The 26,074-nt window shown below is 38.1% G+C and overlaps 1 protein-coding gene across 1 annotated transcript in view; it reads left to right on the top strand.

Moving 5' to 3' along the window:
- Positions 1-26,074, top strand: part of FRY (FRY microtubule binding protein) — a 433,805-nt gene that overhangs the window by 315,326 nt on the left and 92,405 nt on the right. The window contains 9 exon segments of the mRNA XM_078147059.1: positions 1,229-1,389; positions 2,633-2,743; positions 5,800-5,954; positions 13,887-13,986; positions 14,521-14,692; positions 14,933-15,189; positions 15,862-16,008; positions 18,021-18,189; positions 19,480-19,570. Coding sequence (XP_078003185.1) covers positions 1,229-1,389; positions 2,633-2,743; positions 5,800-5,954; positions 13,887-13,986; positions 14,521-14,692; positions 14,933-15,189; positions 15,862-16,008; positions 18,021-18,189; positions 19,480-19,570 — 1,363 coding nt within the window.

The raw sequence follows: 26,074 nt of genomic DNA, 5'->3' as shown, positions 1-26,074 counted from the left end.
GAGGAGACTAAGGGGATTTGATATATAGCTGCCATGAAATATTTGTAAGTCCGCCATGTAGAAGAAAGAATATGTCACTTAACCCCAATTACCTCACAAAAAAAAAGAATATATTTGGTCTGCCTAGACCCAGAACAAGAAAAAAATGGATAAAAACTGAAGAGAAACAGATTTCAGTTTGATATAAGGAAAAGCCTCCTAACAGTTAGTTGTCCAAAAGCAGCAAAACTGTTTCCAGTAGGTTCCCAGTCTGGGAGGTTTTCAGATAAAGGCTAGAGGCAACCAGGATGAGCAGGATTGAAGAAGGGGTTCTTAGATGTGTATTGCACTAGCTGGCCCTGAGGTTCTTCCCAACTCTGAGATTCTCTGATCCTGTGGGGCTAAATTTCCTCATTTATAAAATGGGGATAATAACACACTACTCATGTCACAGTGTTGTAGTGGGGTTCAAAGGAGTTAATACATATATAAGTCTACTTTGGAACTATAAAATGGTAATGTTAGCTACTATTGTCACTATTAAGTTGGAATGTCGTTAATGATAGTATATAGTTGGAATATTATTAATAGAGCTGTTCTTTATAAAAATATAATAAGTATCTGCCCACAGTTGTTATTATAGGCATGCAAAGCAAGTTTTTTCCCCTTTAGTAGCCATAAATTCAGACTCAAAATTTACTTCCAGTAATTACAACCTATTTATTTAAAATAGGCAATTAATGAAATTGCATTCAGCAGTTCTTTAGAGCTCAGCATAATAAAGAGAACACTGCATAGAGAAGCAAGAAGACAAGTTTAGAAATAAATGAATGAAAAAAGCATTTATTAAACACTTACTGTGTGACAAGCTACAAGTAGAAAAATTGAGAAAGTCCCTGCTTTCAAGGAGATCACGCTCTATTTGAGGAAAACAATATATTAAAGAAAATTCAGCCGTGAAGCAGATGGAAAGACCCAGAAATCCAAAGGGCACAGCAGTGGAGCAGGTAGTCCAGGGACCATCTGAAGGTGCCAGTTTTTTTTAGTATCTGCTTCTCACTACCTTGGAGATTAAGGGAAATTATGTGTAAAAGTAAGAGAAAATAACACCTAAGTTTTTGATCAGTCTTGTTTCATGAAACGAGTGTTGTGTAAGCTAAAGAAAATTTTAATTTGTCATTTTTTTACTTTTCTAAAACTTGAAATATGTGTATTGTGAGAGCTCAGAGTGTACTGTTTCATTCCCCAGTTCACCACAGAAGATTTCTCTTCCCCCAGCAAAGTTTGAGGCACCATCTTTTCATCTTGTTTAGCCAGTGGGCAGGACCCTTCAGCATTATGTTCACACCTCTGGATCGTTACAGTGATAGAAATCATCAGATAACAAGATACCAGTATTGTGCATTAAAGGTAGGTAGTTGATTTTTCCTTACCATGAAAGGCTATCATCTCATTTTTTTAAAGTTCAAGAACTTTGCTAGGAAAGTACTTATAAGATGTGGATTTATATTTTAAAAATCACGGATTACATCCCTGTGGGGATACCTTCCACCATTCAAACCTCATCACTTCTCAGTTAACTATTTTTTGAACTGTTATGGTCAAAAAATTTTGTGACCCATTCAGAGATTATTCTCAGAATTCATCTGAGCTGGTCCTCAGGATGACCAGCGGGCTTGTGCTTAAAGTCTTTCCAGCCTAGTAGTATATTCTAGAAGTTATACCCCATTCAGGGTCACTTCTAGGCCATGAGCAGACATCAGAAGCAGGTATACATGTATACATACAAGTGTATGTGTATGTATATATTCTGTGTGTGGATATGCATATGTCTATATGCATCTACAGATGCTGAGCTATATATGGGTATGTATACACACACACACACACACACACATATACACATATACATACTGCTACACACTTAGAGTTGGGCCCTGCCTCATATGTGCCCAGCTTTAACACTCTGCCAGTTTTTCTAAATAAATATCAAATATTTTTCTTTCTACAGTTAGCCCTTTGAGTTTATTGGTTAAATGTTCATCATCTAAGCAAAATTTTAGAACTCATATCTACTTATAAAGAAATTGAGTGGCATAGTGGATCTCAAGAACTGGCTTCAGAGTCAGGAAGACCTAGGTTCACCTCCCCTCTCTGACACACACAGACTGTGTGATCCCAAGCAGGCCATTTGCCCTCAGAGAGCTAGCATTGATCTGTGTTAGCGGAGACCATATACCAATGGTCTGCTCCCCCAAAAAAGTTCCTCTGATGATCAGAATCCATTCACTGGAAACTGTTTAGAGAAAGTCCATTTTTTTTGAAGTGCCAAGAAATAACCATTGCATTTGGAATGTCTTACTTCCTCACTAAGTCTGGTTAAAACCACAAAAATGCATACCGTTTTAGCAAATGGATCAGTTATAGTGTTAAAATTTAGGACCTGACATTTGGTAGTAAGATTACCTAGGGAATGTTTGAAGACATAGCGATTAGTTACACTGCTTCAGATGATCCTCATAAATTATAAATCTAAGCTCCCTTTCAAGATTGCTTAGTAGATTCAATAGAATTTCAATTAATACCCAAGACTTTACTAAGCCCTGATCCATCCTCTGTATCTCTGGTTTTTTGTCGTTTTTTTTCTAATTAGGCTATGTCAGCAGTACTGTGCTGTGGTCCTGTTTTTGACAATGTGGGCCTTTCCCCAGATGGCTATCTATACAAATGGCTTGACAACATTCTGGCTTGTCAAGATTTACGAGTAAGTAGCTGCCTTATTTTAAAATCTGTTTTGTATTTTGTTCTGTTAAGTTATTGAGAATTGTAAACCATTTTCTTCATCACTTCCAAAACAAACCCATCAGCCCGTTGCAGGCATTTAAGTGGCTTCTGTTATATACAACATCAAGCCACTTTAGGAGAATGAAGTTTCATTTGAGAAAGCTTATCGTTTTTCTGTCTCTGTCTATGGTAGCTACCATTTTAATATGATAAACTTTTTTTCAAATGCATTGCAAAAATACAATGAGTATTTATCTGCTGCTAAATACCAAGCCAAGGGTATCAGCCAAGTGGCAAAATTGATTGAGTTGATTTAAAGTTCTCCCTTGTAAGAACTCCGTCCTACATCACATTCTCATCTGATTCTAGGCCCTGGAAGTAAACAAAGTGACCTTCATTTCTTTCTCCCTTATATCCATTGCTAAAGAAAACAAAATGGCAAGCATATAGACTTGAGGTGGAAGCAAATTTTTTTTTAATTTTAAACTTGTTAGTTGGAGGGAAAAAGAAAGTCATAAATTATAGCTTCTAGGTCTGATCTGAACAAACATATGTAAATCAACTTTATAATGTTTGAAAGTATTTCTGCAACCATCATTTAATCTTCATTATTTTTAGATTAACTCATCACGCTTAATAATAATTAAAAATTCTAATGAAAAGGATGGACTCTGAATATTGTTAGCATTTTTTGTTTTCAAATATTGACAAATGACCCACTTGTAGGTAATGTCTAGTAATCAAACTTATAAACAATATTCCCTCCAATGTTTTCAGCTCTGAGTACAATTCTGCTACGTGAACTACAAACTATGACTGATCACATGTGAGCAGAGCTTAGTGTTATAATCAAATGGAACTTATAATAAAGTTAGCCTACTTGAATACATATGATAAAATATTTAATGATATTCCTAGTGGCTACTGTGCTGCATGGTAGTTTAGCAAACCAAAGTCTAGCAGGGTTTCTTTTATCTTTGCTAGTATCTATAAATGTCAGTAGTGTTTACATTTTTCCTTTCCATAAGCTATCTAATCCCTTCTCTCACACACACTTAATTGCCTAAGCACACACACAAACATATATATGTATTAACACAGACATTGTTCATTATATAACAGTTGCTTCATCAAAAATCCAAAACAACCCAGATTTCCTGGACTGTCTTTCCAAAGGGATAGGAAAAAAAAGAAGGGAGATCCAGACCAAGGGATAATTAAGATTCATGATAGTGGTATAGGTGAAGAAAGAGAGGATAGTGAAAGTGGATACTAGGAGTCTTAGGGTAGAGAGAATGGAGAAGGTCTTAATAGTCAAGCAAAATAGAATACAGATTCTAGGACTTGTAGAAGAGATGATCTACTGCCTCACACACATACTTACACCAGGCCAACTGGCTTTCAAATGCATTCATGCTAAAGTGTAAAAGACTAATATTAAATAGATGTGAAAGGAGCAGAAGTGGAGAACAAAAGACAAAAATTAATTTTTTTTACCAGCTTGGCACCATGGCACCTAGTCATTTTATCCCCCATTGCTGCTACCACCACCACCATTTTCTCACTGACATGATATTCCTGCTGTCTTTTGTGTGTGTGTGTGGGATTGTATAGCACTCTCAGAAAATGGGTCTTAGAAGCCTGGGAGTGAAATGGAGAGCTGTTTCCAGGCCTTTAGAAGCCAGGCTTAGATGTAGTCCATGAGCAGATCAAGCTTGACTTCTGTCATGGGATGCCAGCGAATTCAGAGCTCAGAGGCAAAATGGGAGCTGTGCTATATAGCTTTTTCACTAACATGTCATGGTCAGACACTCTGTTTCCTTGTCTCTGGACTCTAAGGTTCTCTTTTTTAAAGGAGTGGGCTAGCAGTATGCCTCACTTTCTGGGGTTTCTCCCACCCTGTTTTCCCAGCGTTAAGGAAGCAAAGGTAGTGGGACCCCAAATCCCAGAGCCCTACACCTCTTAAACGCCCTCTTTCTCTCTCTCTCTCTCTCTCTCTCTCTCTCTCTCTCTCTCTCTCTCTCTCTCTCTCTCTCTCTCTCTCCCTCCCTCTCTCTCTCTCTCTCTCTCTCTCTCTCTCTCTCTCTCTCTCTCTCTCTCTCTCTCTCTCTCTCTCTCTCTCCTCTTCTCTCTCTCTCTCTCTCTCTCTCTCTCTCTCTCTCTCTCTCTCTCTCTCTCTCTTCCTCTCTCCCTCTCGCTCCCTCCCTCCCTTCCTCCTTTCTCTTTTACTTTCCCTCCCTCCTTCCTCCTGATGGCAAGGACCTGATGGTTATTACTTCAGTCCCTTTATTATCAGTAAGCACAGACTACTTCTACCCTTTTCTTTCTTGTGCCAGCACACTTACTCACATTTTTCTCTGGGGAAGGAGGTGGGAACACCTCAGAAAACCTTTGCCCAGGAGCAGTCCTGATTACCTAGAACTCTGCTTAGCTTTTAGTGAAAGGAATTTCAGGCCTTACACAGTTTAAGGGATTGGGTTGTTCACATATGGTCATCCATTTTTAAATCTTAATTTATGGCTGGGTGGCAAGAGAGCTGGCCTAAAAGCCAGCAAAACCATCTCAAGTCCAACTTCTGACATCATTGAGTGGCTCCCATATTTTTGTCTGCATAACATGCCAAATTCAGTTTTAACCTTCTCTTATTGTTATTAAAAACTTTATCCTCAACATGCAAAGATGCTACTTGAAAACAAATCAAAACACTTGTGTGAGTCTCAAAAGGCACTCCATTGCTTCCTCTACTTTGTGGGGAACCTGCAGCCTTGAGGCCCACATGGCCCTCTAGATCCTCAAATATGGCCCTTTGACTGTATCCAAACTTCATAGAAGAGGGCTACATGTGGGCTCAAGGCTGCAGGTTCCCCACCCCTGGTAGAATATTCTTTGCTTCATCATAGACATTTTGCATATGGGCGTGGCATATTCTTTCTGTAAATAAGAATAATTCAATGAAACCAAGTATTTATTAAGTACCTACTCTATTTGAGATCCAGCACTAGACACGTCAGTAAATGTTGTTCTGTGTATCTTCAGGTCCATCAGCTTGGCTGTGAAGTTGTAGTTTTGTTATTGGAACTAAATCCTGACCAAATAAATCTCTTCAACTGGGCCATTGACCGGTGCTACACAGGCTCCTATCAGCTTGCTTCTGGGTGTTTCAAAGCCATAGCAACTGTTTGTGGAAGCAGGTATGTAGATATAGATATATTGTTGTTGACGGTCAGTTGTTTTCAGTTGTTTCTGACTTTTCATGACCCCATTTGGGGTTTTCTTAGCAAAGATACTGGAGTGCTTTGCCATTTGCTTCTCCAAGTCATTTTGCAGATAAGGAAACTGAGGCAAACAGGGTTAAGTGACTTGCCCAGAGTCCCACAGCTAGTAAGTGTCTGAGACTGGATTTGAATTCATGAACTTAGGAAGATCAGTCTTCCTGACTCTAGGCCTGGCACTGAATCCACTGTGCCATCTGGCTGTCCTGATATAGATACAGGCATAGGTATAGCATAGATATTGGTATAAATGTAGATATAGATAAAGATGATGTATGATTGATGCTGATATAGGTATAGATAAAATGATATAGACATAAATGTAGATTATATAGGTGTAGATGATTATAATCATCTCAGTGTAAGAAATACACTTGAGAATTGGGATTAGGTCTGCTTTTAATAATGCAGATCATTGAGAGCTGATAATATTTGAAATTACCTGAGCAAATCAAAAATAATAAATGATAATGCAGAATAACCTAGAATACACCAGGGAGTAAGAGTCCAGAGCAAAACAAAAAATGCTAGGTGTACTATACTGGGTATTGTCTAGAGCACATTTGGACCATTATACTCAGTTCTGAGTGTTGGGTTTTTTGTTTTTTAAAGAGAGACATTGATAAAATGAAGAAAATGTCCCCCAAAAGGAAAACAACCAAGATGGTGAGGAGATTCAGAGCCATCTTATTAGGGGAATAGTTGAAGGAATTGAGTATGGCTTTTGAAGCAAAGAAGTCTTGGAGGAACAGGGAGATGATAGCCACCTTAAAAATATTTGAAAGGCTGTCATTTGGAAGAAATTAGGTTTATTTTGTGTAACCAAGGAGGCCGAGCAAGGACCACTGAGTAGATGTTCTAGCGAGCCGGATTTGGGTTCCATATCAGAAATGGTTACCTAATGATTAAAACAGCTCAGAAGAATGGGCTCCCTTGTGGAAACATTAGGTGGACATCACTGAAAGAGTTCATGCAGTGTGGATGATCTGTGAGGAATTTTGTATATGGGATTCTGGCGTGGGTGATCAGGTGGCCTAGATAAGTTATGAAATCCCATACAATTCATTTATTTATTCAAGAAACATTTATTAAACACCTACAATGTGCAAAGAAAGCACTGTGCTAGTTACAGAGGGAGATTTAAAAACATGGTCTCTGCCATTAGTTATAACCTGGATGAGAAGTAAAGCTGTAGATGCATATAAATAACCGTACTGCAAAATAAATATAAGTGACTAGGGGAGGTGCAGAAAGTGTGTGAGAATTCCAAAGAAGGAGAAATCATTTCTGATGCTTGGTCAGAGAAGTCTTCAATGGAGGAAACAGCTTGTGTCTTCCCTCCTAGACTTCCTTGTAATTTAAAAACTTGGTAGTCATTTGCATTTTTTTCTTTGAACTTATATATTTACTAGTTGTCTGTGTATTTGTATATGGACTATTGTCTCCCCTTAGAAAAGTAAGCCCCTTGAAAGTAAGGATTGTTTCATTCATTGCATTTCTATCCCTGGTGCCTAGCATAATTCTTGTCACGATGTAGGCACTTAATATTGATTGATGGATTGTTTGGTTTTGATGGATTTCAACATATAGAGGTTGGGAAAGGGGGAAAGGGAGAAGGTACATTTCATGTGTGGAGAATAGTGTGAACAAAAGTCATTGAGGTGGGGAAGCAGTGGGTGAATTAGGGTAGTAAGTAGGGAATAGTTCCATCTGGCTGGATTGTATATGGAATATCTCTCTTTATATAAAATCTAGAAGCCATGTTGACTCTTTTGTTCTACCAAGAGAGTAATTTTAAGTTCTAGAAGGCTTTTTTTTTTACCCCAATCTCTATTGAAGTGTTAAGGTGGAGATGATAGAGACTGCCCAGATGAAAATGTCTATATGACAACAGTTTTTTCAAAAGAGTCTGTAAAAATTCTTATGAAATCCTTGAGGCTCCGCAAAAAAACCACTTCAGCTTGAACCAGTCATTTAAATGCCCTGGGCTTCAGTTTCCTTCTATGTGTGTTAGGAAATTATACTCTAAGGCCTCTGAGGTCCCTTCCAGGCATAGATCTGTGAGCCGTTGGTCAGCCCCACCATGCTGGAGGAGCCTCCAGGCCCCTGAACATGCAGCATGTTTTTGAGGGACCCTGATGAGAAGAAAGGGTCAGGAGGCAATTTCTAGAAAATGTGTGGTTGTGTTTGTTCTTCATTCTTGAAGAGGACCATGACATCAGGGAGATGATGACATGATTTGCAATTGACTTTGTTTTGAGTGAGGGAGGGCTGTGCAAGGTCACCAGCCTCACTTTCTCCTCCAGAGCCATCTGGATCCAATGGCCAGAGGACAAGAGATAGCTCAGGATGCAATGAGAGACCCTGGCCCTTTTAAGCTAACCTCTTTTCAGGTTCTCAGTTTGAATGACACAATGCCCATTCAGTGAATAAGCCTCTTTAAGAAGTTGGGTAACTCAGAAAATGTCGAACTTTTACCCCAAAGAAGAGCACTGGAGAAACTCAAAGCATATAGCCGAACATTAATTTTTACAGAACATCATAGAAATCTAATGTAGTTACTTTTGTTTTTCTTTGAATACTGCATTTTAAGCAGTGTTCTTGAATTATTGGATAGAAGCAATAAAATTCTTTAATTTAATTCCAATCAGTTTGGGTCCAATGTTATTTAATCGAAACATCATTTTTATGAGGCATCTAATTCTAATAGTTTAGAGATAATGAAACCTAGAGTCAGTAACCAACTATGTATCATTTCACATACATATGTGTGTGTGTATGAATATATATTCATTGGAATTGATTTTTCATAAATACTGATCACAGAACTTTCATTCTATCTTTTTGTCCTCTGTAAACACAATGGCAAAAGAACTTGATTTAAATAGCCCAAATTTTCCTTTAAAATCATGTTTCCTGCTGCTTAAGAAAATGCAAAAACATGTTTAAGGAAAATTAATCGTGAGAAGTTCCCAAGAGATCCTGGAAGTCTTCTTCCCCTGTGTTTTGCTTATCTTGTAGCTTCTTTAATAGCCATATTTTTATGGTTTTGGCTACACTAACACTTTTACCTGGGAACTGAAAAACTGGCTTGTCTTCTCTGACTTGGTTTACTTTCCTCTGAAAAAAAATAAAAGTTGTTAATATTCACCCACAGTGAACTTAATTTGAACTGTCCTGGACAAATTTAATCCTTTAGCCAGATACCCTATAAAATAACATACTATATTCCTTACAGAAGATCCGGATATTTTTCTTGTAGGAATGCAAATAGAGGATACATGATTTTAGCAGCATATGTTATAATTTCAACAAAAATAACTCATCAGAAATTATAATCAGTAAAGCCCTCTAAGTTTAAAGTATTTGGGGGAAAGGGGGAAGGAAGTTGGTGCTCTTGGCAATTCAGGTTTCTAATTTTTAAAAACTATTAATTTGCATTTCTTACAGTCAGTAAGTATTTATTAAGCATTTATTAAGCACTATTTATCAAGTACTATGCTAAGCTCTAGCGATACAAAGAAAGGCAGAAGACAGTCCCTGCCCTCAATGAGCTCATAATCTAGTAGGGGAGACAACATGCAAACAACTATGAACAAATAAGATCTATACAAGATAAATTGGAGATTATCAATAGAGGCATTTGCATTTCTGTCTTTTGTCTTAGCCTGCCTTATGACATTAGATAAGGAAAGAAAATTAATGTTTTCTCTTTTTACGTGGGCCATTTCCAGATTCCTTCCCACCACCATCAGCTGCTAGTGTACTTCTCACCCAAAATTTTACTTTGTATGTACTCTTTTTTTAATGCGTATGCTCTTTCTCTGATAGAGTATAAGTCTCTTGACGGCAGGCACTGTTTAATTTTTTTTTTATCTTTGTATCCCTAGCACTTAGCATAGTGCCTGGCATACAGCAGGTGCTTAATAAATGCTTATTGACTGATTAATTGCTTGTGTAGTGATGTATGGTGCCTAATACAGACCATAGACTAAAAAAAGCTTTTTATAAGGACACTGAAACATCTTCATCTCATTGACACATTTCATATTTCATTGTGTCAAGGCAGTCCAGTAAAGAAGAAAGAGGCCAAAACATGAGGGTCTAACAACCTGAGTTTATGTCCTAGATCTGCTACTTCCTATCAGTGAGATCTTGGGATTATCGCTTAATTTCCCTGATCCTTTAGTTCTCTTATAAGATGGAGATAATAACATCCATACTATCTCATAGCATTGTTGTGAGCATCAAATGAGATAACATGAGCCCAAATTTAGAGCTGGGAGGAAATTGGTACATAAATGACTTGCAAATCTTCAAACTCTAGAGATTAAGCTATTAATGAGTTATTGATACATTATAACTCCCTCCCGTGGCCACCTTGCCCCATGTGTTGTGTGCCCCATTAAAATGGAAGCTCCTTGAAGGTACAAAGACCATTTAACTATTGTAATTGTATCCTAAGCACTTAGTACAGAGCTTAGCACATATTAAATATTCAATAAATGCTTTATATTCATTCAATAGTTTATATTGCAAAGCAACAGAAACATGGCCTCATTTTCCACAATAATGTGTTCCTGAAAACTTAGATGGAGATTAAAACACATTTTAAGTGCTAGAAAAGACTGTTGTGATTAATTCTATTTGATGAGGAGAGGGAGACCAGACCTGTGATTTTATTGGTTTAGAGAGCTCCATGCAAGTCTGCAACCTGTAGCTTGGGTCAGAAGTTCTTAACCTCTTTGTGTCTCATGGAAACCTTTGCAGTCTGGTGAAGTGATGGACCTTTTCTTAGTGGTGAAAATTATGTGGTTTTTTTAAATTGGTAATTAAAGGAAAAGTTGACTTTCAGTTAGAGGTTAGTGAAAGTAAAGATTTTATTGTTTTCCCATCCATGTTCATGGATCCACCCCTCTCAAATCTACTGGGGGTCTGTGGATCCCAGGGTAAAAACCTCTGCCTTAGAGAGTTGCCCTGAGAGATTAAGCACTGTGTCACATAGACAGGACATGTCAAAGGTAGAACCCAGGTCTTCCTGACTCTGAGGTCAGCTCTTTAACTGCTTTATGCCATCCTGGTACTCATAATGAATTCTTTAATAAAGTAATTTCATATCTTTGTTAAACAAATACAAAATGACATTGTTTTTGTAAAACAAAAAGCCATTCCTCAATTTCCTTTTCTTACAAATATAGAATTTATATTTTTGTATTTGTTTGATGTGTTCTGTAGGTGTATGAAAATCTATTTTATCAATAGGAAATTATTAATTATTAACTTAAAATAAGGCAGTAGTATAAATTTTAATGGTTTATTCAAGTTTAGTGTTTCTCACTTTAGTTTCAGAAAAGGACGTCAGGTCCTTTTATTTTTTCATAAATCTTTTTATTTATAAGCTGTGATAGTCAAATTTTCAACTCCATATTTCCCTTTGTGCCTCCTGTTTTGAGAAGGATCTTCTATGGATAACAGTATTCCTAATATTCCTGCATCTCAGTACACACACACACACACACACACACACACACACACATACACAAAGTGTATTGGATAAAGAATAGTCTGGAATCAGTGGTTAGAGCCATTCCTAAGATAAATAGGATTTATTCATATTTAATCATTTGACATTGCTATTAAGTTATAGTCTTTCATTATAGACCTCTTCCCCTTTATTATCCTTCATGGCTATGTGAATTAACATAGGTCTGATGCCTAGATAATTAATTGACACAATGAGCTTAAAATAAGTTTATTACACTCGGGCTTTGTTTTCTGACTTTGGAATTGAGTTCCCATGGAAAATGCTTTGTGTGAACTATGTGCCTGCAGTCAGAGCCATGGCAAGAGTTCTTTTATCCTAGTGGTATTGAGAGGAGACAGAATGAATGTCCTGCGGAGCAGGCGAAATGGTATGAATAGGGGTGAACGTACTTTGGTGCACTTTAAAAAAAAAAGTCATGGAGAGACAAGACATTAATATAATTACATACCTGTTACCACAGCCTATTAACTAGGCAGATTGAGTTTATAAATAGGCACCATTTATATATGCTGGCCCTTTATTCTTCAGTCCTTCTTATTCATGATTTCTGTTTGAGATCAGTTAGTAATGGTAGCCTATTTTTTGGATGATTTCTTCATTTTACAGATCAGGAAATGAAGATATATTGAGATTCACTGACTTTTATAGGGCTATCTAGATACCTGGACAATAGTATGCGTATTTCCTCTCAGTAGCTCACCAAAGTGGACCCTTGTGACAGACTTAAGGAAGAACATGGGTGAGAGTCCTACAGAATGGGCAGGCATGGGTGGGCTATGACCTACATCATGGGACAGAACCTCCTGATTATTGAGACACAGGTTTCAGTTGGGTGTTGGGTCACTTACCAGTTATTATTTTCTGGGGTTTGGGATTTTTTTTTCTAACTGCATTGGAGTACTTTGGTACTCGTAGGTTTTTCCTTTAATCCTTCATCACATATAACTAAATATGTTTATATTGTATTTTGTAATTTATGTTGGAGCTTTATGTAAGACTGGGGTCTTGATTTTTTTAAAGGTCCTAGTGGTTTGGGTTTGAGGGCCATGAAGTAAAATTCCTTGCATCCTCTCTGTTTAAATACTGGCCCAACATACTTTCAATCAAAAACTAGTGTCCTTTTATATCAAGCGAATGGTATCTACATGCCCCATAATGTAGGCCTCTTCTACAGAACCTCTTTTGATCAGATTTGCCCTTGCCCATACTTCTTTGAAACTCAGCCACTAAATGGTCCAGCTCCAGCACAGGGGCTGCTTTGGGACATAGTCACTATTTTGTGTCCATTCATCTGTCAACATGAGTAGAATGGTGTTTCAAAATCCCCAATTTCAAAGAACCCCATATTAGGCTAGCAGTAAAAGGTAATATATTTGGGCATCTCGAGAGATTCTCTCAAGAATTATAGAAGCCCCTTAAACTCATTAAATGGTAAATTACCTTTGTGGAGACAACTTCACGCACTGATGATTTTAAAAGAAATGGTGCTGCATAGCAATCATTTTTCATATCAGTGTTTATCCAGCCCTCACACTCATCTTTTCTTAAATTTTCTTTCTGATAGGAATGTATTTTTTTCTTTTAAAAATGGAATTTCTTAGACATTATAATTACTTCTGGAAGTTGGTCCTAAATCAAAAAGGAAATAACAGGAAAGAGAACAGGTATGGAATGTTTATACCTACAGGCTAACCGCAGCACTCTGAGGTTAGACTCGAGGTGAATGTCAGTCATTCTACATTTACAAAGGTGCCAGTCACCAATTGGCCACCTCACTCCTGAGTGTGAAGAATGACCCATTTTCTGCTCTAGAAAAGAGCAAGTGTTAGAAAATGTACACATCAAATAACAGTCATGTTTAAACTAGTATTACATAACAAGAAATAATACATTTAATAATTGTAAATTCTATGTAAGTATCCCTGTAACAGTCATGTAATTAAAGATATGCCCATGTGCACCACGTGTAAATTGTACTAAACAGTGAACTGCCAAGAAGCCATATACTGTTTTTGTCCCATATTTGGTTTTCCATGCAAACGTGTTTGTGGAAGAATTCAAGTATATTTACTTTGTACCAGTACCGGATTTGGAAACAGAAAGGGATGTTTTTGCCTCCACATCTGGCAATATAAGCAATAACAAAATGAGGCATGGGTGGCTAACATGATGGAAATGGTGTTGGTAAATATGAATAAGATTAATGTACTTTCAGTGGAGCACATAGCATTTCTGTGGACCTGACTAATGACTTTTCAAAGTTATCAGCTACAATCGCTTATAAAAGTGGATTATTTATTTTTCAGGAACTATCCCTTCGACATAGTGACTTTATTAAACCTTGTCCTATTCAAGGCCTCTGACACCAACAGAGAAATTTATGAAATTTCCATGCAACTCATGCAGGCACGTATTATTTGCTTTCTTGAAATATTCTGCTTTTAAACACAGAACAGAGATACATCTGATCTAATTTCCCATAAAATACACTACCTGACTCCGCAGTTGGCCCTCTATTATGCCACACTCTGCCTGCCTGTCTCTGTCTCCCTATGTCTCTGTCTCTATCTTTACACATAAACAGTCTTGTATTTATATTATATCATTATACATTATATATTGTATTTATGTTTTTGGGACCAATGAGCTGAAAGTATATTCATAATGAGATGAAATATATATCCTTTTGCTGTATGTGATATATAAACACACATTCTACTCATTAGTCTCAAAAAAGTATCAGATTAAATTATACAGGAAATAATTCCTATATTTAATATAGGAAAATATTTGATCTCTTGTCTTTAAGTACTCATTTTAATATGTTCACTAACTTTATTTTTTAAAAGTATTAAATTGAAATACTAACAATCAACTAATGATTGATGGGGTGTTATTGGGGTTTTTTTTCTTATTTCTCACTTTTCTACCTGTTCATAGATTTTAGAAGCAAAACTTTTTGTATATTCGAAAAAAGTAGCTGAACAAAGACCTGGCACTATTCTCTATGGAACACATGGTCCGTTGCCACCTCTCTACAGTGTATCACTAGGCCTACTCTCATATGAACTGGCCAGGATGTATCCTGAACTCACCCTTCCTCTTTTCTCAGGTATCTAAGGAATATTTGATAATCTTATGTACAATAATTTATTCAATTATAGAAGTCACTTTCCTTCTTGTCACTTAATTAAGAGCTATTCTAATGATAAAATTAATTCAGAATTGCTTTTGACTTAGTTATACCACAGTGCCTGGCACATAGTAGGCACTTAATAAATGCTTGCTGTTAATATGATGATGATGATGAGGAAGTACCCTGTTGCCTTTCATTCCATGTGCTTATCTTTAGAGGTGAGCCAGAGATTCCCTACAACACACCCAAATGGACGTCAGATCATGCTCACCTATCTGCTTCCATGGCTTCACAACATTGAACTGGTTGACAGCCGGCTCCTCCTCCCAGGCTCAAGTCCCAGCACTCCAGAAGATGAAATCAAGGACAGAGAAGGAGAAGTTACAGTTTCATTTGGCCTAAAAGGAAATGGGTGGGGTTCGCCAGAGGCTACTTCACTGGTCCTTAATAACCTCATGTATATGACTGCCAAGGTAAACCAAGAGAGATGTCTTCCCTAGAATAGTCAAGCTGCAATTTTTTTTTTAATATAAAATGCTGCATACTATAGCCAACAAGGGAAAAGGTAGCATTCTAGCATTCTCACTGTTCACCATGACATTGTATAAGGAGTGGCCTTTTTTGCTTTTTTGGTGCTAGGATCCTGTGATTGTGAAGTGGCATGTTTTGACAGATGAAAAGCTTAGGAGATGTGCCTCATGATTGGTACCCCCAAAGAGATATTTCTTCTAAATGGTTATGAGTATGATTTTTTTTAAACTGAGTCTTCCTGTTTCTCCTGGGCCAAAAGTGCAGTGTCTACTTACAGACCCATTCTCAGTGCCAGTCAATACAGAAGCCTTAACCTGCTCCATTTTTTCTGACCTGGGCTAACTTGCTCCTCCTTAGTCAGCCTGGTGGCCTTCTACTCCCAAGGGCTCCCCATATTGTTGCCATACCTAGTGTGGACACCTAATCAGCTTTAACCCTACTCTAACTCAGAACTCCCAAAGTCAAGGGATTCCCCCAGACTCAGCCTCCCCTAATAGCAGGAATTATAGGCTTGCATCAAATTGGGCTTGAGTATGATTTTTTTGGAAATTGTTTTTACATGAACATTGTCCCCCTTTTCTCAAGTTTCTCTTTTTTATTTCTGTCTTCTGTAGTATGGAGATGAAGTTCCAGGACCAGAAATGGAAAATGCTTGGAATGCCCTAGCCAACAATGAAAAATGGAGCAATAATCTGAGAATCACCCTGCAGTTTCTAATCAGTCTGTGTGGGGTCAGCAGTGATACTATCCTCTTGCCTTATGTGAGTATCTTTTGAGTTGAAGATTTGTTTTTATTTTAAGTAGGTCCATTTGCCATGCACTGAATGTTTAATATTTGTTTTTGCAAATCACACTGATCTCCTGGGTCTCATCTAGGACATTTCATACCAGTCCCCCTAGTCCAGCAGACAGGCTTCCTGATATTTCTAGTACTAAGGCTGGTATAAAAATGGAGGTGTTTGATTATGTGATACTTTAATACCAGGAAGAAATAATCTAAATTTAGACCAATTCCCTTTACAATAAACTTTCCAGGAAAAAAAAAGTGTATGTATGTGAATGGATTTCAGATATTATTATAGCCACTTAAGCTATCCTGTGTGCTTCCTAGACTAGAGGCCCATAAATATTTGCCCTCTGAGTTGTATAGTGCCAAGTTGGAAATCATGGGTAAATCAACTGGAAAGATAGAAGCAGAAATATTGGATAGCAGTTTGAAGGTGGAAAAATGTTCCTTAAATTTCTCAGACCTCCTTTCCTTCCAGAATAGACCTCAGCAACACCCTGAAAGTAGCTGCCAGTCAGTCTGCTGCCCACAGGAATTCCAGTACCCTAAGCAGAAACATTCCCAGTATCTCCAGATCAACAGTCATTTACATTCTCAATTTCTTCTAGCAGGCACTGCCATATTTTCCACGTCAGAAAGCTCAAGTGCTTTTGAATTTGTGGCCTCTGATATCATACTGGGCTAATTATAACAGCGATGATGATGATGATGATGATGATGATAGTTAACATTAATGTAGTGTTTTAATATTTGAAAAGATCTTCACGATTATTATCTAGTTTTATTCTTACAACAACCCTGGGAAGTAGGAGGATCAGTATTATAGTGTTTCAAGTTGGTTTTGCTGCTGTTGATACAGTATCTATAATGCCATCTTGATGACAGACAGGCAGGCAGGCAGGTAACTAGGCAAATAGGCAGATAGATTAGATTAGATTAGATAGGTAAATTTGTATATTAGACTATTTTTTCTCCAAATTTAAGAGGTAGAAGAGGGAAAAAGTGGAACACAATATTTCTTGGATTCCGTGAGTCTGTCTGGTATTTTTTGTTTGTATTTTTAAAAGATAATAGCTAAACTGCAATGTTAAATCACTTTTATGAGGATTGATGGTTTTGTGGTTTCTGAAAATGCTTTTTTTTTCCCGGGAGGTTTGAACTTCCCTGCTGTTATGGTGCCTTGGAGGCAGAGGTGCAAGCTTGACTCCAGGCTGTATAGCTGGGTCAGCATCTTGGCCTGCTGGTCTACAGAATCTTTCGTCCCAACTTATTTTTAAATGGTACAAGTGCAAAAAGCAGCTAAAACTACCCCTTGTTTCTTAGGGAGAAGGGAATGGCAGAAGGTTGGATTCCTTTTTTAAAACAAAAATAACTAGCACATTTTTCCATGTTTTATATAAATAAAACTATTTCCTAGGATATGGCCTTATATGCCAAGTTTTCAGTTTGGAGAAAATTCATATGCCCCAAAGGCAAAACACATGAGTTTCTCTAAGACTCAGTCATTGGAAATAACAAAAACTTTAGAGTTGCCAACTTGGCCTTATTTTCAGGAAGATAGATAGATAGATAGATAGATAGATAGATAGATAGATAGATAGATAGATAGATAGATAGGTAGGTAGATAGATAGATAGATAGATAGATAGGTAGGTAGGTAGGTAGGTAGGTAGGTAGGTAGAGAGAGAGAGAGAGAGAGAGAGAGAGAGAGAGAGAGAGAGATAGACAGAGAGATGGATAGATACATAAGTAATTATATAGATGGAAATTCAGGTATATAAGACAGGGTAAGTACAAAGATCAGCTAACCCAAGAGTAATCCTCAAAGTCAGAGAGTGCTTTGTGTTGATTTCATCTCCTTGGTAACTTCTTCCAAATCTGGCTGATGATGCCCTTGGATCAGTGAATGGGTTACCATCTGTGCCATCCTCGACCTAGGCTTCTTACAGCTTGCAATCTGAAAGTTATTCATTTCTTCTCATTTAGATTAAGAAGGTAGCAATATACCTGTGTCGCAATAACACCATTCAAACCATGGAGGAGCTCTTGTTTGAGCTGCAGCAGACAGAGCCGGTGAACCCCATCGTCCAGCATTGTGACAACCCACCCTTCTACCGCTTCACTGCCAGCAGCAAGCCCTCAGCTGCTGCTTCCGGTAGGTGTTTAAACATTTTACTTGGTGTGGAACTTAGTATTCATTTACCACTGTGCAGAGAGTAAGGGCAGCTAGATGGAAAATGGTGTCACATGTCCAGAAGTGTGCTGGAGCCAGCTCATACTGGCTGGTGAGAGCCAATAGTTAAATTTTCAGTGTCAGCATTTCCGTACCTTGGAAATTGGCAAGTGCTACACATTAGGGCTTGATTTCTCATTTTGTTGATTGTCTAGATTTAAGAAAGTAATGGAGAAAACATTAATAAAGCAGATTAAACTTAAAAGTGTGCTTTGCATTTTCAGACAGCCACTTGTTAAACATTTACCAGCACACCACTGAATATACCTTTGATTTTTTTTTCTTCTTCTGTAGAGAAGAAAAAAAGCCCAGGCATCCGAGTAGACCAGCTTGGCCAAGGATGTGGCTTATGTAGGAGTGTATGGGTTAGAGTCAAATTATATTGGTCTTTGAACATCATGCTGAGGGATTTGAACTCTAGGTAGTAGGCATCCATTGAAGGTTTTTGAGCAGGGGAGTAACGTAATCTGAACAATGAAATAGGAAGATGAATTCAGACCAGAGGGGGAAAGATTGGAGGCAAGGGAAACAATTAGGAAACTTTCCAAGTATAATAGCTAATAAGTACAGTAGTAATGAAAAAAAAGGGATAGACAAGAAAAATGTGTGAAGGAAGATTTAATGACTAATCAGAAGTGGGGTGAAGAGGGTGGCTTTTCATGGCTTCAAAGGTTGGTGAAGAGAATTCTGGTACTATTAAGGAGGTTGGGGAGAAAGGGGGATGATGCATTCCATTTTAAACATGTTATTTGAAGGTGTTTTGCTTTAACAAAAACTTTAGCCTGTAGTCGACTCTCCCTATTGGCCTTCATTCCAGCATACAGTCTACCTACTATATCATATGTGGACAGAAATGAAGGCGGAAGAATAACACAGCTTGTCAGCAGCAGGTTGGCCATGATAAACAAGCTGATCATCTGGGTGGCCAGGAAGCCAGAGTTTCAGGAAGGTTGTAGCCTTAGTTTATAAGAATGCTAAGGAAGTTTGGTTTTGACCATAACAGATGTCTGAACCATCTCCCTTTAGGTGTTTGGTCTTTGGAGGTGGCTCATGGTCTCTGAGATTTTGCCAAGGACATGAGAAATCTCTGAAGAGCCTAGATGAAGAATGCTGTCCTCAGATGACTCGGGATCCAAGCCAGGGTCCTTAGGAGGCATCCTTGTTTTGTTTGTCGGTTTATTCTGAGTATCTTTCTTTCAATCCTACCTACAGGAACCACTTCCAGCAGCAATACTGTAGTCGCTGGCCAGGACAGTTTCCCAGATGTGGAGGAAGGCAGGACGGTGAAAGAAACTGATGAGAGGTCGGTGCACGTTTGATTAAGTCTTCAGAATGCAGCATGCTTGCTTCCTTTGTCATCTGGGATTTTTTCTTCTCTTGACATTGACTCACCTCCATTTCCTAATCCCAATCCATTTCTTCCTGTGCTGTCTAATTGGCCCTCTCATCATATCAAAGACAGGAGCTGTATTGCTAGTTTAGTTGCTTTTCATTGATATATTTCTTTACTGTTATCCAAAGGTTCTTAGCCCTTGTTAGAAGGTCCCAATGGTGCCCGGTTAAATATGCTACCTGATGGGAAAAAGAAGAAAAATTAGGCTGCAGGGTCCCTCTCTTTTCCCTTTGTCTACTGTGTTGGACAAAATCGACTTAGTTGTAGAAGCATTGACTCTGTAAGTTTCTTCTGCCATCTTTAAGTCACAGGGAAAGAAAAAAAGAGATCCTAGTAAGTTTCTCTCCCTCTCCTGGGACTTATCCGCTGACCCAAGAATTTTAATAAATATTAGTGAATAGCTATTCTATTGAACAAATACTATTAGTTGTTCTATTTCATGAATAGCAACTATGTAAATAGAGAGTGAGTTTCATCATGAAACCAAACAATACAAAACATCTGATTACTGTATGATTTCTCATAGGTAAACTGGGGCAAATGAGCCTCTGGGGTGAACTCTATAAATTTGGGAAAACCTTTACCGTGAATTGATTTAGTGGCTGCTTGGCACATAGTAAATGCTTAATAGCTATTAGTTGGATGATCAGTTGACAAAGGAGACAATATCCCAAAGAGTATGTTCTCCAAAGTCAATGAGAGTACTCTGTTTGCTAAAGGTTGAACCAATCTATCAGTGAGTAAAGCACTGGAACTGGAGTTAGAAAAACTGGACTTAAAATCTGGGCTCAGTTACCAACTGGTTGTGTCACCCTGGGCAAGTCATTTAACCTCTGTTTGCGTCAGTTTTCTCAACTGTAAAATAGAGTTCACAGTAATACACACTTCCCAAGATTGGTATGAGGATCAAATGAGATCATGTTTATAAAGTGCTTAATACAATGCCTGGCATATAATAGGCACTTAATAAATGCTTGTACCCTTCCCCCCAAAGAGTTGTCTTGAGCCCTGGAAGTAATCCTGACCGCATTTACTAAAGAATGCAGCAACTAGCACAGAGCCTTCTATGTTATAGTCACATAATAGATGCTTTCTGAATGAATTAATGGATGGTTAGCTGGATGAATACATAGTTGAGTAAAGTCAGGACTCTAAGGGGAAGATTATTGGACAAGTAAAGGGCCATGTTCATTTGGAGGTCTGAGTCTTCTTCATCCAATTAAGGAATTTACCAGATTTCTCAAGATTTAAACAAGAAGTTGCCTGCTAGGGTAGATGTTCATCCACACAGGTGTTTCCTTTCAACTCAGGGCCCAAGAGATGCAGGCCATCTGGATCAAGGAGCCATGAATTACAGGTTCTCCTTCTTGAGTATTAGTCTAAAATCCGCTATAATTAGTAAAAGTTTTCAGTATTTCATGGATCAGTTGTGCTACATGTTCATTCATCAATTCATTATTTTTGGAGCTCAAATTAATAATACCTTTGTAGTTCTCCTTTAAAATAAATATATGTAACTTTTTATTTTAAAGAATACCATTCAGTAATATAAGTGCTGTGACGGTTGTGTTTTTTTTAATAAAAAAATGTTGCTTGTTTTAAAAGTTTCCATTGAATACATAAATAGAACATTTCTAAAACAAGTATTCTCCATATGTCTTTTGACTGATCTGAACTTCTAGGAATGAGGATGAACTTCAGTCTTAGGCACAATAGCTCACTACTTCAAGGATTGGCCATCTCTTCTGTGTGGGCACTTTCTCCAATGACACAGATGACCACCTCCTCTGTGACTTAGTAGATGATCTTCAAGAGTTACTATGGATTAAAAAAAATCTTTATCACTCATAGCTCCTATGGTAATAAGCCTCTCTGAACTCAGGCTTGTTGTCAGACAATAGGCGTATAGTATCCATCCCTGGAATCAAACTCAAAGCTTTTCTAACGGCCAGAGCATTGTCTTTGCTGGCATTGACTTCGCAAAACCAGAGTCATATCCACACCCCACTGAGGTATCCTGGGATTTCAGTAGAAGAACTTGGGCACAGTGTAGCACAAAATGATGAAAAAGCTTTACACTGATAGAGCATTTATTAAACGCTTACAATGTGCCAGGCATTGTGCAAAGTCCTAGGGATGCAAATGCAAGCAGAATAGATTACTCTGGGGCAGCTGGGTGGCTCAGTAGATACAGCACCAGTCCAGGAGTCAGGAGGACCTGAATTCAAATGTGGCCTCAGATACAATACTTAGTAGTAGCTGTGTGACCCTGGGCAAGTCACTTAACCCCATTGCCTAGGAAAAAAAAAAAGAAAAGAGCAAAGAAAAGATTGCCCTTACCCTCAATGAGCTTAAGTTCCAGTGGAGGAGAGGGACACATAAAGAGGAACTAGAAATCCCAGAGGAAATGGGGGGATATTTGAATGGGGAAAGGCTGCTAGTGAGAAGGTGAAGTCTGTAAAGCAGGAAAAGGAGCCAGGAATGAAGTGAGTATAAATGACCTGGGCACCTCATAAAATGGTAGTCTAAACCAGGTATTCACCAGTCACACTTGGGAGGGTCCCAGAACCAGAGCATCTCCAGAGTACAAAAGTTGCTGATGGGGAGATGGAGAAGTCCAGTGACTTGGAAGTAGAGCCAGTAGTGAAGTGAGAATGTTTTCCTTTGAAATGGAATGAGCTAGTGTAAAGTATTCATCATTCCTTATTTAAAATCTCATTTTTCTATCATGATTCAGTTGGAAATAGGAAGAGTATGAAATATCTTTGAAAATACTGGCATACCATCACGTAGGTGGTCTCTTTAGGGCGAGAGTTTCTGAGCACCCATGCACATTGAATTATAATGATGATAATAATATCTAATATTCATATAGTGCTTTAAGTGACAAGTCATTTTTTGTCAGGATCAAGATGCCCTTTATAAACAGCCTTTCTAATTTAGCTACCATTTTTCCCATTGAAAAAAAATGATGTATTAATTCATCTATGTAAACATATACATATATAAATATTTGTATGTATGTAAATATTGTCTATATGTACATATGGCTGTGTACATAGTTGAAGGATCCATGATCTCATTGGTGTGGGTGCAACCCCTGAACAACTTGTTAGTTGGTTTTTGAGAGTTGCTGTGATTGAAAAATTTATCACCCTACAGCTAACCTCATGTTAAGCCTCTCCGAATATAGCTACATTGATCCTAAGACAAAAGGTATGCAGACCAATCAGTTCACCATATATGTCCAGTTTGGTAGAACCCGAAAGAGTTTGTGGTCCACTGGTGTAACTTCCCAGAACTCAGGGTTGCCTCCATTCCACAGTGAGGCTTCAGAGGAGGACTTTGTAGAAATGTGTGTGTGTGTGTGCCAAGTGCTATAAAATTAAGTTCCTTCATCATAATAACACAACATAGAATAGGGTATTGTCTAAAAGCAAGACTCTTCCACCCGGCCTATGAGAAGAGTTAGTGCACTTTGCATAATTAACTGTTTTTTGTTTTTGTTTGAGTCCTGAACCTTCTAATTATTGCTTAAATGAGTTTTGTAGCTGAGTTATGTGCCGGGGGCAGCCTTCTTATCCAGTCTTTCTGCTGCTGACCTTTCTTTACTTTAATCTGTACTATTTGCGCCTGGGAAATTTCCATGTACTTTCCTCCCAGATACCAGAGTCTTCTTTTTCCATTATAAGGAATGGAACCATGGTGAGGCCAAATGTTTTCAGGATTACTTAGGGACAGAACTCTAAATCAGTCCCAGAAGTCCTAAATTGGTGGGCCCAGCTCATCAATGTTCATTTTGATAGGATCAGGGAAATCAATAGAGCAATTGCCTGAGTATGAAGTGACCCCTTTGAAATAATAATCTTTGTTGCCTCTTTTTTCCCTCCTGGGCTTCTTTACCTTCTACTCCTCAGATATTTAGAATCTCACTGGACACTGAATGGCTATAATGTAATTGAAATTCAATTTTGGATTTTTTTAAATCCACCGGAAGTTTATTCTCTTCAAAAAGGGTTTTCTGCAAGAATTCTGCCTTTTCAGTAAGTTTTAGGCATGGAATTAGAATAATCACAGTAACCACTAGAGGTACAGGCCCACTGTTTGTTTTTTAGTCAGTCAATCAGTAAATATTTATGAAGCATCTACTATGTGCCAGGCACTGTGCTAAGGACTGGGAATACAAAAAGAAGCAAAAGACAGCACCTGCCCTCAAGGAGCTTACAATCAAATCTAATTTTTTAGTCAAAGGCTTCCAGATGCCCCAAGAGCTTGGTGGCTGTCAGCACCTTGTAAGAATTTTCTTGCCTGAATCTCAAAGTTATCTGCAGAAAATCCAAAGGTGTTCCAGGCCTTGTGTCTAGCTGGAACCCACAGTTGTTGTTGGAACCCTACTTCTAACTTGATCCAGCTCTTGAGTCTGGGGATCTCTGGCTTAGTCAGTGCCCCTAGGATAACATCCCAAAGCCACAGTACCAAAAATGGATGAAACCTAAAGGCCACTAAACCATCTGGAGGGAATAGTTATCTATGTTAGCATTTAAAATCTCCAAAGGAAATTCCACAGCCTCCCTGATAATCTTTCAGTCAGTCAACAAGCATTTATAAAGTACCTGCCATGTGCCACACACTGTCCTAATGTCTGGGGAGACAAAGGAGGACCAAAAACCAGTCCCTATTCTCAAAGAATTTCCAGTCTAATGGGTTTCACAGGCTCGTCTGACCTAAATTATTGTGCTCTGGGGAAAGACAGCATTAGGGTACATAGTGGATAGAGAGGTCGCCTTGAAGCAAGGAAGGTCTGGGTTTGAATCCTACCTCTGACACACAATAGCTATGGGTCCCTGGCCAAGGCAATTAGCCTCTAAGGAACTCCCTAAGATTGTAAATTTCAGGGGGGGAAAAAAATGCCATCCTGCCTCGATAGAGGAAGTTTCTCAACCAGGAATTCCTTATAACAATGAAACCAAAGATCTAGCCCTTATGACTGTCCTTATGTTAATCAGGATTGCCTCAGTAGTGGTCTGGTGTACACTAATGGGAAATTGATCCAAGCCTTCAAGAATAGGCACAGCTAGATGACACAATGGTTAGAGCACTGGGCCTAGAGTCAAGAAGACTCCTCTTCCTGAGTTCCAGTCCAGCCTCAAACACTTACTAGCTGTGTGACCCTGGACAAGTCACTTAATCCTGTTTGATTCAGTTTTCTCATCTGTAAAATGAGCTGGAGAAGTAATTGGCAAACCACCCCAGTAACTTTGCCAAGAAAACCCCAAATGGGGTCACAAAGAATTGAACATGACTGAAAAACTACTAAATATCAAGAATAAGCCACCTAGAAAAATATTTTATACCTATAATTTTCTTTAAATACAACTATTTAATGACATAGTTCCTAACACTATATGCTTATATACACACAAACATATGTGACTATGGATATGTGTTTATGTGTGTATAAATATAAAGCTGTCATTTGGTCTACTTCTTTCTTAAAATTCCTCCTCAACCCAGACTGAAACTGATTTCTTCAGCCTAGGAAAAGAGTAAAAATCGTGTTGGCACTTAGAATCTTGATTTCTAATTGTGTTTTACTGCTTAATTACTTTATTAATTGTGTTTTACTGAGAGTTACAAAATCAGACCTTCCCAAGCCCTCTAGAAGAGTTCTGCATCCACTTAATCCAATTAAATTTAGTCAGCATTTATTAAGCACCTATTATATGCCAGGCACTATTCATTAGTCTCCACTTTTCCTTCTCTAGACTAGACTGTCACCAAGGTAGAATCCTTTTTGTTAGGTAAACAAAATCTGACTCCGGCTCCAGCCTGCTGCTGAGTTTCTTAAAAGGGAAAGGAAGAGGATGGTCATTTATTCTACAGCACATCTCTTTTCCAAATAGGATTTGATAGAGTTATGGAGGGAGAGCAGCTTATGTCACAGCTCCTTCCTGATATTTACAAAGTCAGCAGAAGCTGTGAGCCCATGGAAATTGTCAGATGTGGAGCTCTTTCACTGAACTGTTTGTGTGCTTTACCAAATGGTGTCTGAGCTCGGCACATGGTGTTTACAGTTTTGATATTTATCAGCACAAATATAACTAAAGAACTTCTTCACAAGGTAATAGAAAGTTTGCCACTGTTCTGATTTCATAAGTAATGGTCTCATTTGAAGTACTGCATGGTCTGATTTGGAATACTACATTATGAAACTAAGCAGATGTCCCAGATGTTTTGTTTTCCAGCTTCAGAAAGGAGTAACTCAAATAAATAAAACAAAAAAAAAGATAATGGGAAAGAATATATAAAGTTCAAAGTTGCTGGGAAAATCCTGGTTGAAGTCAAAGAAGCTGCTACTTATATCTGAAGAAGAATGAATTAAAACCAAAGTCACTGTAGTCATCTCTGGAGCTT

This window comes from Phascolarctos cinereus, unplaced genomic scaffold (genome assembly GCF_003287225.1).
Source record: "Phascolarctos cinereus isolate Bilbo 61053 unplaced genomic scaffold, phaCin_HiC Scaffold_726;HRSCAF=1367, whole genome shotgun sequence".
NCBI lineage: Eukaryota > Metazoa > Chordata > Mammalia > Diprotodontia > Phascolarctidae > Phascolarctos > Phascolarctos cinereus.
The sequence above is the reverse complement of the archived record's forward strand: the minus strand, read 5'-3'. Positions and strand labels throughout refer to the sequence as shown.